General features: G+C 52.6%; 1 protein-coding gene across 2 annotated transcripts in view; it reads left to right on the forward strand.

Annotated features, from left to right (window-relative positions):
- The window catches only part of MGAT5B (alpha-1,6-mannosylglycoprotein 6-beta-N-acetylglucosaminyltransferase B), a 66,548-nt gene extending 53,583 nt beyond the window's left edge, over nucleotides 1-12,965 (forward strand). For both annotated transcript variants that reach the window (XM_059907431.1, XM_059907432.1), the window contains 6 exons: nucleotides 4,763-4,918; nucleotides 5,970-6,116; nucleotides 6,304-6,420; nucleotides 11,519-11,593; nucleotides 11,982-12,238; nucleotides 12,767-12,965. In XM_059907431.1, the coding sequence (XP_059763414.1) occupies nucleotides 4,763-4,918; nucleotides 5,970-6,116; nucleotides 6,304-6,420; nucleotides 11,519-11,593; nucleotides 11,982-12,238; nucleotides 12,767-12,965 (951 nt within the window). The remainder of the gene's footprint in view (nucleotides 1-4,762; nucleotides 4,919-5,969; nucleotides 6,117-6,303; nucleotides 6,421-11,518; nucleotides 11,594-11,981; nucleotides 12,239-12,766) is intronic.
- Nucleotides 12,966-13,835: the final 870 nt, after the last annotated feature.

Below are 13,835 nucleotides of genomic sequence, written 5' to 3' on the forward strand. Positions count from 1 at the left end.
GTTCCCATATCTCTTCCCTCTTGCATCTCCCTGGAGACATTTTCTAAACACTTTACGTCCTTGATTTGATTTTTTTCTAGGGCCGTAATTCAGTTTTATAATAAGTAGTCCTTTAAAAATTTTGGTGTGATTACTGATATTATTTGGCTTTGAATCTACCATTTTATTAGTTGGTTTCTTTTTTTTTTTTTTTTACCTGTTCCATGTCCTTTTTCCACTCATTTCTTATCTTTTTACATTGATATATTTTTAAAAATCCACCTTCCTTTAGCTAATTTTACTCTCATATTCTTTTGGTTCTGACCTTCTTAATATTTTTATACTCTTTAGGCTACCCTAAAGGTTATAACATGCACCTTTGACTTATCAAAGTCTAAGCCAATACTTTTACGTTTCATTGGGTTATAAAAGAACTTTAAAATGTTTTATTTCTATCCGGCCCCAACTTATATGTTTTATGGTATTTTAATACTCTCCAAATATTTTATACCCCACGATATATTATTACTATTATTGTTGTTGTTTCTACTGTTGTTTTGCGAAGTCAATATTCATTTACATTTACCCTTTGTATTGTTCTGTGTTCCTTCTTACATCTCTGAGATTCCATTTGGAATCATTGTCTGTCTCCAGAAGAAACCAACTTAGTCTGGGACTGCTGTTTTTGATTTTCTAAAAGTGTCTCAGAGGATATATTCATTACGTACAAATTCTAGCTTGTCCTCTGCCTTCTGTCATTTCTGTTGAGAAGTCAGTGTAGGTCTGATTGTTCCTTTAAAGGTAATTTCTTTTTTGTGTTTTCCTTTGCCTGCTTTTAAGGCTTCCGTTTGGTTTTCAGAAGTTTTACTATGATAAGCCTCAGTGTGGTTTTTTGCTTGTTTGTTTTGTTTTGTTTTGTTTTTATCCTGAGTGGAGTTTGTAGATCTCTTTGGATCTGTGGTTTGATCTTTCACTAATTTTAGAAAACTCTCAGCTACTCTCTCTTTAAATGTTGCTTCTGCCCCAATCTCTCTCCTGTACTTCTGGGACGCCATTTACACAGACATTAAATCTTCATTATATCCCCTTGTCTCCAACATTCTCTTCTGCAGTTTCCATCCTTTAGTTTCTCTATGCTTCATTCTGGATGTTTTCTTTTGTTCTTTCAGTAAGTGAAGTTTCTCTTCAGCTGTGTTTAATTTGCTGTTAAATCCATCCATTTAGTCTTTAGTTTCTGCCACTGTGGGTTTTTTTTTCCATTTGATTTCAAATTTTATCTTCCATCTCCTAGACTATATTCAGCATGTTTATCTTAAAGTCTGTGCCTGGTAGCTCCAGCATATAGATCTCGTATGAATCTGTTTTTATTGTCGTGTCTCTTGGGTGTTGATCATATAGTCTTGTCTCTTTATGTACGCAATTTTTTTTAAAAAAAAAAAGGTATTTAAATTTTTAAATTTAAAAATCTATTTTAATAGCTCTATTGGGGAAAATTGACATGCAATACACTAAACTTGTTTAAGGTGTATAATTTTATGGCTTTTGACTTATGTGAAACCATCACCACACTCATGAGAGAGAATAGATCCACCACCCCTGAAATTTCCTCCTTCCCTTTGGCATCTCTTCCTCCTATCTCTCCTCTCCTCCTCATCTCCAGGCAACCAGTGATCTGCTTTCTGTCACTATGGATTAGTTTTCATTTTCTATTAATATAATTTTATATAAATGGAATCATATGGTATATACTCATTTTTGTCCGGATTTTCTCACTGAGTATAATTATTTTGAGATTCCTTCATCCTGTTGCATGTAATGATAGTTCATTCCTTTTTATTGCTGAGTAGTATTCCATTGCATGGATGGACTACACTTTATTTATCCATTCACCTGTTAGTGGACATTTGGGTTGTTTCCAGTATTTGGCTATTACAAATAAAGCTGTTATGAACATTCACGTACAAATCTTTGTACACACATATGCTTTCATTCCTTGTGGGTAAATACCTAGGAGTGGATGGCTGGGTCATATTGTAGAACTATGTTTAACGTTTTAAGAAAAGTGGTTTTGCCATTTTACAATCCTGCCAGCAATGTATGAGAGTTCCAATTCCTTTACAAATTCATCAATACTTTGCATGGTCAGTCTTTCTAATTTTAGCCGTTTTAACAGGTGTGTGGTAGTATCTTATTGTGGGTTTAATTTGTAATTCTCTAATGACTAAGGATGTTGAAGATGTTTTTGTGTGCTTATTTGTCTTCCATTTATCTTTTTTGGTGAAATACCTTCAAAAATGTTGCCCATTTAAAAGATTGGGTTGTTTATTTTCTTATTATTGAGTGGTTAGAGTTCTTTACATATTCTGGATATAGGTTCTTTAACAAATAGATGCTTTGCAAAACTTTTCTCCCAGGCTGTGGCTTGTCTTTCTCTTAACAGCATCTTTCAAAGAGCAAAAGTTTTTAATTTTAATGAAGTCCAGTGTTTTCTTTTATGGATTGTGCTTTTGGTGTATCCAAGAAATCTTTGTCTAACCCCAGGTCACAAAGATTTTTCTCCTATGAGTTTTATAGTTTTAGGTTCACATTTAAGTCTGTGATCCATTTTGAATTAACTTTTATATATGATATGAAGTATGGATTGAAGTCCTTTTTTCCCTTCCCTTTCCTTTCCTTTTTTTTTTTTTTGCATATAGAGTGATCCATGACTGTTTGTTGAAAAGACTATCCTTCCTCTACTGAAATGTCTTTGCATCTTTGTCAGGATTCAATTGACCCTACATGTGTAGGTCTATTTCTGGACTGTCTGTTCTGTTCTGTTGATCTGTCTCTCTCGATGCCAGTATCACACTGTCTTGATTACTGTAGCTTTATAATAAGTCTTGAAATCAGGTAATATAAGTCTGTCCAATTTCTTCTTCTTTTTCAAAGTTATTTTGTCTCTTCTAGGTCCTTGCATTTCCAAATGAATTTTAGAATTAGCTTGTCAATTCCTATTTTAAAAAGCCTGCTGGGATTTTGATTGGGATTTTATTGGTTCCTTTTTCTTTTCTTTTCTTTTTTTTTCTTTTTGAGAAAAACTACCTCTAGGTAGTTCTGGAAAGTGAATAAGAAAAACTGTAGAAATAATTTGAGGTCAAGCATGATGCTCTCTTCTTCCAGAGAGGATTTACTTTTTTTTTTTTTTTTTAATAAGTGGGCTGCAACCCCTAAAGACCTTTGCATAGAGCTTTTTTTTTTTTTTTTTAAATTATTTATTTTATTTATGGCTGTGTTGAGTCTTCGTTTCTGTGCGAGGGCTTTCTCTAGTTGTGGCAAGTGGGGGCCACTCTTCATCATGGTGCGCGGGCCTCTCACTATCGCGGCCTCTCTTGTTGCGGAGCACAGGCTCCAGACGCGCAGGCTCAGTAATTGTGGCTCATGGGCCTAGTCGCTCCGCGGCATGTGGGATCCTCCCAGACCAGGGCTCGAACCCGTGTCCCCTGCATTGGCAGCCATATTCCCAACCACTGCGCCGCCAGGGAAGCCCCAGGATTTACTTTTATTCTTAGGTTACAGCTGGGGCCCTAGCAATCCCAGATCACCTCAACCAATGATAGTGATTGAGACAATTTTAAAAGGATTCAGCCCCTGCAAGAGCTGCTCTAGTTCTGGGCCGCCCTTTCTTCCAAGATGTAACTCCTCAGAGTTCCAACCCAAAGTGTGGATTTCCGTCAGGGCTCCCCATCTTAGGCGGGCCCCGAACTCTGACTCTTGTCTCCCAGGTCTGCTTAGCTGCCTAGATGCTGCCCTTGGAATCAGCAGGTGCCCCCAGGAGGAAAACCAACCCCAACACTGGCCTCAGCAATCACTTTTCCTCCTTCTCCCAGGTCTTGGCCTTGTAATTCTTCATTCTTTGTTAGATTTTTCAGGGCCTTCATAGATGTTTTTTACATTTTCCCATTTTTCCTGGTCATTCTCAGAGGCAGGGCTGATCTGCATTACCCAAAGTGGAAGGCCTCCTTGTGAAAAATGTATACAGTTTGAGTTTCAAAATGTGAATTGTTAACAATTATTCTGATGTCCATTGATAATATTCTTCAAGAGCTGTGGTTTGTAAAGTAAACCTGGGCTGGAGCTCCTGGTGGTCTGATCTCATGCTGGCCGGCGGGACGTGGGGAACCATGAGTTCTTTTCCTCTGACCCATTGGCCTGTTGGGAACTAATCCTTCCTGAAGAGAGCCCCACGCCCCACCCTTCTCCGTGATCTCGAAGCTACTTTCCCCTCCCTCTCTTCTGCAAGCCTCAGAAAAGCTCTAAAAAATAGAACCCAGCAGCCGATCCCATGCTTATTCCTGTCGAGGTCCTACACTGACCACAGCTCCCAGCTCAGGGCCCTGGCCGTAGGGTCAGATGGGTGCCCAGACGCTGAGGTGTTATCTATTCACCTATGCTCCATGCCTCCTCAGAGGTCCTTGGAGGTCATCAGGGATTCAGGGGAGGCCAAGTAGCTCCAGCTGGATACAATTAAATGTTGGTCTCTATAGGAGACCTTTGGAAAGAAAACAGGTCCATGGCTAAAAATAGTCCGGAGGCCTCTGGTCTAATCCAACCTCTGTAACTCATAGATAAAGAAATTGAGGACCAGAGAGGGCAGGGGCCTCCTCAGGGTCACACAGCTGGTTAGGGGCCGACCTGAGACTGGCCCCATGTTTTCCGACTTCCTGACCAGGGGTGTCTCTTCAGCTGGCTCTGCCGTCTGAGGTTGGAGCAAGGCTCCCATCCCCTCCTCCTCCTCTTCCAGGGGAAGGAGAAGTTCCTGAGCATCCTGAACAAGTACATGGAGATCCACGGCACCGTGTACTATGAGAGCCAGCGGCCCCCCGAAGTCCCGGCCTTCGTGAAGAACCACGGCCTCTTGCCGCAGCCTGAGTTCCAGCAGCTGCTGCGCAAGGCCAAAGTGAGCCCCACCCCGTCCTCCATCCTCACCCCAGCCCGGCCATAGATGTCCAGGAGGTGCCCATACGTGCCTGCCATGACTGCCACCATCACTTGTGGCCCCCTCTACGTGTGGACATGCCCAGCACATTCTGCTGCCCTGAGCCTCGTGTCCGGGCCTCTTAGGGGCTGGTCAGAGCTGGGGGCGGAGATGGGGATGCCCATCAGGCACGGGAGGCCCCACAGTGAAAGGGACCTGAGTGGGGCTCAGTGATGGTGAAGACGAGTTGGGCTGCCCACCTGCCCCCACCCCACCCTTAACAGCAGTCCAGCCCAGCTGACTCCTGGACCTGGCTTTCAGAGCCACTGAGAGGGTGGAAGGGCAGGCTGGGGGCAAATGGCTGGAGTTCCCTCGGGCCACTAGTTCTGATGAACTGCTTCTGGAATTCCCTGAGCTGTGTCCCTGGAGCGTGATCCTGCTGTTGGGCCCTGAAGCATCAGCTAAGGCTGGAGGGTCTTTAGCCAGCTGCCAGGTCCTCTCCTGTTCTCACCATAACTTATTTCTTCAGGCCTCTTGGATGTGTGTGTGTGTGTGTGTGTGTGTGTGTGTGTGTGTGTGTGTGAGGGTGGAGAGAGGGTATCTTTGTGCAGTGAGCAACCTGAACAACCCTACATGGCAACCTCAGATTCAGAAGCACTTATTGATCACCTTTCAGGGGCCAACCCTATGAGCACTCCTAGTACAAGTCAGGTACTGAATGAATGTTTTTTGGGTGAATGAGTAAAGGTCCTTTGAGGTCAGCTGTAGGAGTGGCCTGAAGCCTTCTAAGCTTGGGAACCCTTGTTCTTTTCTCCTCCAGAATCATAGCCTTTAGAGCAGGAGGAGGCCATTGATATGACCTAACTAGACGTCCTGATTTCACAATGGCTGAGGCACACAGCTGCTCTGGGCTCTCTGCTGCCCCAGCTGCCTCCTGTAAATGTCCCAACCCCAGCCTCGCTCCCAGCTTCCTGGGGCTCCTGGGCTGTGATACCCAACCTTCCCTGACCATCGTGCCGCCTCGGTTCTGCAGCTCTTCATAGGCTTTGGCTTCCCCTATGAGGGCCCTGCCCCGCTGGAGGCCATCGCCAACGGCTGCGTCTTCCTGCAGTCTCGCTTCAGCCCGCCCCACAGCTCGCTCAACCATGAGTTCTTCCGGGGCAAACCCACCTCCAGAGAGGTGAGTGGGAAGGGCCTGGTCCCACATTGGGAGGGTCCGAGATGGGACCCCTGCAGTTCCTGGAAGGGGGAGACTGAGACATGGGGTGAAGGGAGAGATGGGACAGGTGGGTGGGGGGCTCCTGCTCTTCACGCAGCCCAGCTTGGCAGGCAGAGGGAGAAGCGTCCCGTCTCTGTGCCCTGGCTAGGTGTTCTCCCAGCATCCCTACGCAGAGAAGTTCATTGGCAAGCCCCACGTGTGGACCGTCAACTACAACAACTCAGAGGAGCTTGAAGCGGCCATCAAGGCCATCATGAGAACCCAGGTGAGACTCGGATCCAGTTGGGACCACCAATATCCTAGACTTTGGGTCTTTGCTATAATTAGAAAAAAGATGCTCCTCTTGGTGAATTCAAACTTGCAGGCCTGGGTTGGCAACTTGGATGCGTGTGTGTTTGTTGAGGGAGTGGGGGGAAAACCTGCCTCTGTGCCGTGAGCAACCTGCACAACCTTACACGGCAGCCCTGGATCCAGAATCATTTATCGCGTGTCTCTGGGGGCCGGGTCCTGTGAGCACTCCCACCACAGGTTAAGTGCTGAGTAAATGTTTTCAAGATGAATGCGTGAAGATTCTTCGAACTCCGCTGTCTCTGTGGTCTTTGAGCAGCACCTCTCAGACGATAATGTGCACACAGATCACCTGGGGATCTTGTTAAAGCTCAGGTTCAGAGTCAGCAAGTTGGGTGGGGCTGAAGCCCTGCATTTCAAACCAGGTCTGGGTGGTGCCGCCTTTGCATAGCAAGTGGATAGAGCGTTCTGCGTTTCCTCCAGCAAGTGTGTAAGTGTTGGTGGGTGTGGGCGGAGGGCAAGGAGGGGTTTGTGCAGCTCCTCTCCTCGGTGGGCACCTCCGTGGCTTCTGATGGCTCCCTGTGCGTGTGCGCTCTCGTGGGGCCTTCATTTTGAGAAGCGGTCGGACTGTGAGAGCACGGGGAGGGGCGGCTCTGCTTGCCGTGATCCCTCTGGACCCATTTCTTGCTGTAGCTCGGACACCAGGCTGAGCAAAAAATCCCACTCCTGTCAGGTCCCCTTCTCTGCCCATCACCAAGGTCACCGAGCGTGCCCTCCCTGGCGGGGGGCTGGGGGTGGTTGTGCTGCTCTGGGCGGACTTGTGGCAGAATCAGAGAGCATTAGGCTGCTGGGGCAGGGGCCACCACAAGGGAGAGCCCTGCCCAGGAGGACACACAGCTGTCTGGGGAGCTGGGGACACTGCCGGGCTCGGGGCAGAGGCCAGCGCGCATCGATGCCCCATACAGTCCGAAGGGCTTAGCTTTGAGTCCAGAGCCCTGCTGGTTGTCCTGACCGTGAGGCAGGGTTGCATATTTTTTTAAATTTGTTTTTGGCCGTGCCATGCAACTTGCAGGATCTCAGTTTCCTGATTGGGGATTGAATCCAGGCCCCGGCAGTGAAAGTGCCAAGTCCTAACCACTGGACCGCCAGTTGTTTTTTTTTTTTTAATTATTTATTTATTTGGTTGCACCAGGTCTTAGTTGCGGCAGGCGGGCTCCTTAGTTGCGGCTCCCCGACTCCTTAGTTGTGGCATGCGAACTCTTAGTTGCGGCATGTGGGATCTAGTTCCCTGACCAGGGACTGAGCCCGGGGCCCCCTGCACTGGGAGCTCAGAGTCTTAACCACTGCGCCACCAGGGAAGTCCCTGCATTTTTTTTTCTTTTTAACACCCTCCTGCATCCTGTGGATCAGTCCCTCCCATTCAGCACTCCCAGCCTTAGCCCACCCCCTCAGCAAATGACCCCAGAAAATCCCTGCCCACCCTGCCCACTCCCTTCCTCTACCCACCCCACCCTCGTCCTTCCCTCCTGTCTGGGTGTGAGTGTTTCTCTAGTGAAAGTACCAAGGAAACTGCTGTGTCACAGCCTAGGTGCATCTCTGGTTGTGGCAGATGTGGCCAGGTTGACCCACGAAGCGGCTGAACCCGTGAACCTCCACCAGTGGTGCAGGGAGAGCCCTCCACCCCCTCTTAAGCATCCGCTTAAACAAATCCTCCTCTGCTGGAAGTTCCTCCGGGTCCCGGACTGAGATTGGGTTCTTCCCGGAGCTGACCCCAGGCAGGGATTTGAGCACAAGTAGTTTATTTGGGGGGTGAGCCCAGGAAGGAAGGTCCTGGGGTGCCAGTGAGTCAGGGTGTGTTATCAAGAAGGTTACCCCTGCCTTCAGGCACCTGGTGCTCAATGCCGGCGGGGACCTCCGAGAGGTGGGGTACTCGCATCCCGGATTGTCCTGAGAAATGAGGAAACCGGGGTGGTTTTCCCCCAACTCCATCCATCGCTGGCTGAGGCTGAACCGGGGGGGCCAGGTGTCAGCTCTCAACACTGAGCTGAGCAAGCTAGAGAAAGACCCCAGCCCCGGACAGACGGTACGGGGGAGGGCGCTGTGGGAAGCTGCCCTGGGGGACCCCCATCCTGCTCCCTCTCCCCACCCTCCCTCTCCCCACCCGTTGCAAAAGCAGCCCTCTGGGGCTTCCACCCCAGGGGGGCAGGGGCGGCGTGGGAAGGGGACCAGGACGGCTTTTGTCCACCCCCAGGCCTCAGGTCTGGCTCCACCTTCAAGATCCCTTGTGAGGCTGAGTGAGCGAGATCCCAGCCCTGTGGAGGGCCACGTTCCCCGCTGCAGACCTAAACAGGGGTGTATGTTGGGGGGCGTCTGTGCATGTGAGCATGATCATCTGTTCACGCGTTATTTCTGGTTGGACACACGAGAAATTGACAACAGTGCCTGCCCTGGGGAAGGGGCTGGGCATCTGGGGTCAGAGGAGAACTTACTTTGCCTTGTTTTCTCTTGATTTTTTAAAACGTGAACATCTGTTTAATTGTTAGTTAATTAAAAATCAATAACAAAAGGGTCCAGGAACCAAGGTATTGCAAATTCGTCAGGCTGACTTGCAGCTGGACCCCAAACCAGCCCGTGGTCCCCCCTGCCTTTAGCCATCCCCCGCCCCCCCGACCCTGACTCTTGGGCAGTTAGCCCTTTACCCAAGAATTGCCTGGGAGGTGTTTAAAATGCAGATTCCTGGGCCTATCCCCAGCGTCTGATTTAAAAGGACCGGTGTGGCCTTGGAGTTTGCGTTTTAAACAAGCACCGTGGGTAACTCTGATCATCCTGTTTTAGAAAACTGACTTAGAAACAGCTGGCAGGAACTGAGAGAGCGAATGAGGGCCAGCATCAGGGGACGCAGCTGCTGCAAGTCATGGGGCCTTTTGCAGGGTGAGGGAGGAGGAGGGGGTGAGAGAGACCTGAGGCGCCAGCCCAGCTGTCCCCCACCCAGCAAGCAGCGAGGAGGCTCCAGGTGGGGGTGGGTTTGCCCTCCGTCTAGGGTGAGGCCATTCGAGGTGAGAGGAAGGAGGTGGGGGGGAGGGATGCCAGCACCTGCTCCCGCCCCCTTCCGCTCTCATTATCACAGGCCAGCAATCCCGGCAGGACCAGCAGCTGCCATTCTGCCGAGACGGATCACCGTGCACACCTGTAATTAGACCTAATGGGGGTGATTTCCAGGCAGGCTGGCTCCTCCGGTGCGAGAGCCACGGCAGGTGGCTGCTGCGAATGGTCCCCTCCCTCGCACGGGTGGAGGGGGGCTTAGAATCACCACGTGACGGGCTTCAGACCACGCGGGGATAACTCGCTGGTTGCCGCCAGGAGCAGGCAGAGTGATATTTGGAGGGGAAGTCTCTTCTCTGGGGGGTTTATTTATAACCAGGACTTGAAGTCTTGGACCCGAGGCGACTGGGGATCCCCTGGGGCAGCAGCCGGCGGCCGGGGCCTCAGTGGCCATCCACTGGGGTTGGGATTGGCTGTGTGGAGCTCAGGGCTGGAAAGGCTGTGCTGGTTGATGGGCTGTGAAGTGGTGGCTGGATGTGGACCTGGGGATTCTCTGGGACCCCGGAACTGCCCCAGGATTAAGGACACCTGCTCACAGTGTAGGTGAAGTCAGAACCGGGGCAAGGTCAGATGGGTGGGGCCTTGTCCCGAGAATCGGTCCTGGTGGCAGCTGCTGCTTCCCTGAGACCCTCCTCAGCTTGAAGTCGGGGATGTCCCCTTGGCCAGAGGGCCCAGGGTGGGCCTCCAGCCCTTCGAGCTGGGGTCTACAGGAGGCAGGACCCAGCGCAGCCTGATTGGGTTCTGACACACCCATCTCTGATGAGGAGAAAGGACTTGGGCAGGCCCGCAAGATTTCACTACCTGGGCTGAAACTGCCTGATTTCTGGAGCTGCTGGCAGGGAAACGGCATTAACAGGAGGCGGCTGGGCTGGGTATGGTGCCAACACACATGTTGGGGAGTGGGAGGTGGGGTCAAAGGCTAAAACAGACCTTCCTCTGAGTCTGAGATGGACCATCTCCCATGTCACCGCGATCTCACCTCCCGCCCACCTGGCCGACAGTTTCCTCCAAAGAGGCTGTGTGCTGGGCCACCGAGGGTTGCTGTAAACAGGGAGGGGGTGGCCAGGTAAGAGGAGTGGAGAGGAGGTGGGGGGTCCCCGCGCTGGGGAGGCGGCCTCCTCATCACCTCTTCTGTCCCCCTTGCTCCTTGTGCCCCAGCTACCAAATCCATATGCTCCCGTCGGCCCCGGCGTGCGCTGTCCTATAACTCTGATATTTAGACTGACGGTATGTAGCCTCCATTTGGGGGCACCTAGTTCATGTAGCTCCTGGGTGCCTGGTCTGGGCAGGAAGCTTTACAAATGTCATCTCGTTCCATCAGGCTGGGAGATGCCCTGTGTTGCTTTGCATGAAACTTCCACATCTTGGGCAGAACACAGGCAGAGCTGGGGATGCTTTTTCATTCCATGACTAGTTCCTCAGTGACCGCTGTGTACCAGGCATTGTGCCAGGCACCAGGGATTCAATGGTGAACAAGTCGTGGTCCCACAGCCCATGGGCCTTATGACCTGAGAGAGACAAGGGATAAATCAGAAATGATGACACAGGCACTAATTCTCTACTGGGGAAGTCTGGGGTGGGTGCAAAGGAAAGTGGTCCTTTAACAGGAGTGGGGGTGGAGCTCTGGGTCTGCTTCCTGGAGGAGGTGACGTCTAAGAGGGGATGGTGCGTCCAGTGGTTGGCTGGGGAAGAGCAGGCATCACAGCCGAGGAGGGGATGGAATGCTGAGCTTTACGGAAAGAGGAGAAGCTCCGTGGAACTGGGAGGGGGCCAGGGAGGGATGAGCTATCGTGAGCCCCCCCGAGGGCCACTGAAGGGCGCACCGGGGAGCGGGCATCTGCGTGGATAGGATGGTCGGCTCCCTGGGTGCAGGCCGTGAGAGCCCCCAGATCTCTGCTCCCAGGGCCGAGCAGCCAGGTCTGGGGAGGCCCAGGGCTTCTCCTGCCCCATGTGTCTGCCTGTCTCTCACACAGGTGGACCCCTACCTGCCCTACGAGTACACGTGTGAGGGGATGCTGGAGCGGGTCCATGCCTACATCCAGCACCAGGTAGGTGGGTCCCCCGCTCTCTGTCTCCAGGGGCCGAGCTGGCTCCAGTGTCTGAGGGCCCACCTCTGCCCAGGGTGCAGCGTGCTTTAACCTCCAGGTCCTTCTCCAGTCTGTTTCCTTCCCCGTGGGGTTGGAGATGGGCGGGGCCAAGCAGTACTGCTCAGAGACCAGGCCTGGGGCGCCCCTGTCCTGGGCCCCCAGCTTGAGTCCCAACCCCCATATCACAGCACAGAAACGCAAAGACTCATTTTTCATTTTTATTACAAAGTTGTTTAGAAGTTTAGTAGTGGGGAGTAGGGAAGACCCTCCCCCTGCAACCCCTACCCACAGGATGAGTTGGGAGTGAGGTATTCCATTTCCCCTCTTGACACTGCTTTCCTCTGGGCAGGACTTCTGTGCAGCCCCAGGCCCTGCCCCCCCAGGGGCCCGAGCCCCGGAGAGCCCCTTCATCCTGGCCCCCAACGCCACTCACCTCAAGTGGGCCCGCAACGCCAGCTTGGCCCCCGGGGCCTGGCCCCCAGCACACTCCCTCCGGGCCTGGCTGGCCGCCGCTGGGAGGGCCTGCACGGACGCCTGCCTGGACCACGGGCTGATCTGCGAGCCCTCCTTCTTCCCCTTCCTCAACAGCCAGGACGCCTTCCAGACGTGAGTGAGCCCCGGCCCGACCCGGCCCAGCTGACCTCACCTGTAGCTCCTTTGCTCCCGTGGCCGCCTTGCCCCCGGCCCTGCCAGCAGTGGGGGCATGCAGTGCTTTCCAGTGAGTCAGGAAGGATCCAGAAGGGACCTTCCAGGCAGGTATCCACAGCACAGCTGCCCACTCTTGGCAAAGCCTCTGCCCCAGACCACTAGGGGAAGCTCCCTGCCCAGTCCCTGACCTCCTCATCCCTCCCTCAGCCCCCTGCCCAGCCTGTCTGGGCATCCTCTAGGTCCAGGCCACAGAAGCTGCCCCAGGTTCCTCCTGATGCGTGAGCCTGGGGCCCCGCCCTCCTGCCCACTCTCCTCTCTCACAGCAGCGGGGAGAAGGAGCTGCAGCCCAGCGTTTGTCCTGGCGCCTCCTAGAGACATCTCCCTGGGTCTGTAATGGGATGGGCCAGGAAGAGGGAGTGGGCAGTGCCAGGCTGGGGCGGCCCCCACCCCGCACGCTGAGTGACCACCTCGTTGGTGCCCACCCAGGCTGCAGGTGCCCTGTGATGGCACCGAGTCGGAGATGAACCACCTGTACCCGGCCTTTGCCCAGCCGGGCCAGGAGTGCTTCCTGCAGAAAGAGCCTCTGCTCTTCAGCTGCGCCGGCTCCAGCACCAAGTACCGCCGGCTCTGCCCCTGCCGAGACTTCCGCAAGGGCCAGGTGGCCTTGTGCCAGGACTGTCTGTGAGGGCGCCCACCCGGCTGGCCCTCCCCGCCGCAGGAGAAAGCACCAGCAGATTCCGAGCTCCAGCGACCCGCCCTACCCGCTCAACGCCCCCAGGCTGGAGCCTCCTTTCTTGGCCAGGATGTGGGCCGAGCTGATGATAGGTGCGCAGGTCTGGGGAGGGAGGCAACTCCGCCCGAGTGCCTGGTGCCCGCCCTAGGCAGGCTCCTTGTTCTCACCCCGAGGGCTCGTGGCAGCGTTGTGGCCAAGCAGCTGGGGGTTGGTGAGAGGGTCCCACTGGCCCGGGAGCAGGTGGTCGGAGGCCCCTTGCTTTGTGCAAGACCAGATCTGGACCAGATGGAGTGAGGGCCTTTGTCCTTCTTGGGCTCAAGGATGGGGCCTCTGGGCGTACGATAGAGGAAGCAGGGTGATGCTTGCCCAGTGGCCCACTGGAGGGTCCACAGAGTGGGGAGTGATGCGTGAGGGGCCAGCCTTGTCCCTGTGGAGTTGTTTGGGGTGTGGACAGAAAGGGCTGGGGACTGGGGGAAGGCCAGGCTGGGGGACCCTGTTCATGCCTCCTCCTTAGCCCCACCCCTCCTGCTTTCCCAAATTCCCCCTCCTTTCCACACTTGGGCACCACAGTGAGGGTTGCAGGGACCACTTAGACCCTGGGTTGAATTGTTTCCCTCTTGCTTATTCCAACTTTCTTCACTTTGGGCATTTCCTGAAACCTATCCCAGCATGACTGCGATTCCAGACCGTGGATTTGTTTCCAAAGCCTCAGTCCCCACCCCAGCCTCTGAGAACAGGCTCTAGAATCTACCCTGCCCCCACCTCCTAAGCATCTTTTGTAGGCTTGGGATGAAGCTTCAGCCCCATGGCACACGTGGCCCA

The sequence above is a fragment of the Balaenoptera ricei genome, chromosome 20 (assembly GCF_028023285.1).
Source record: "Balaenoptera ricei isolate mBalRic1 chromosome 20, mBalRic1.hap2, whole genome shotgun sequence".
NCBI lineage: Eukaryota > Metazoa > Chordata > Mammalia > Artiodactyla > Balaenopteridae > Balaenoptera > Balaenoptera ricei.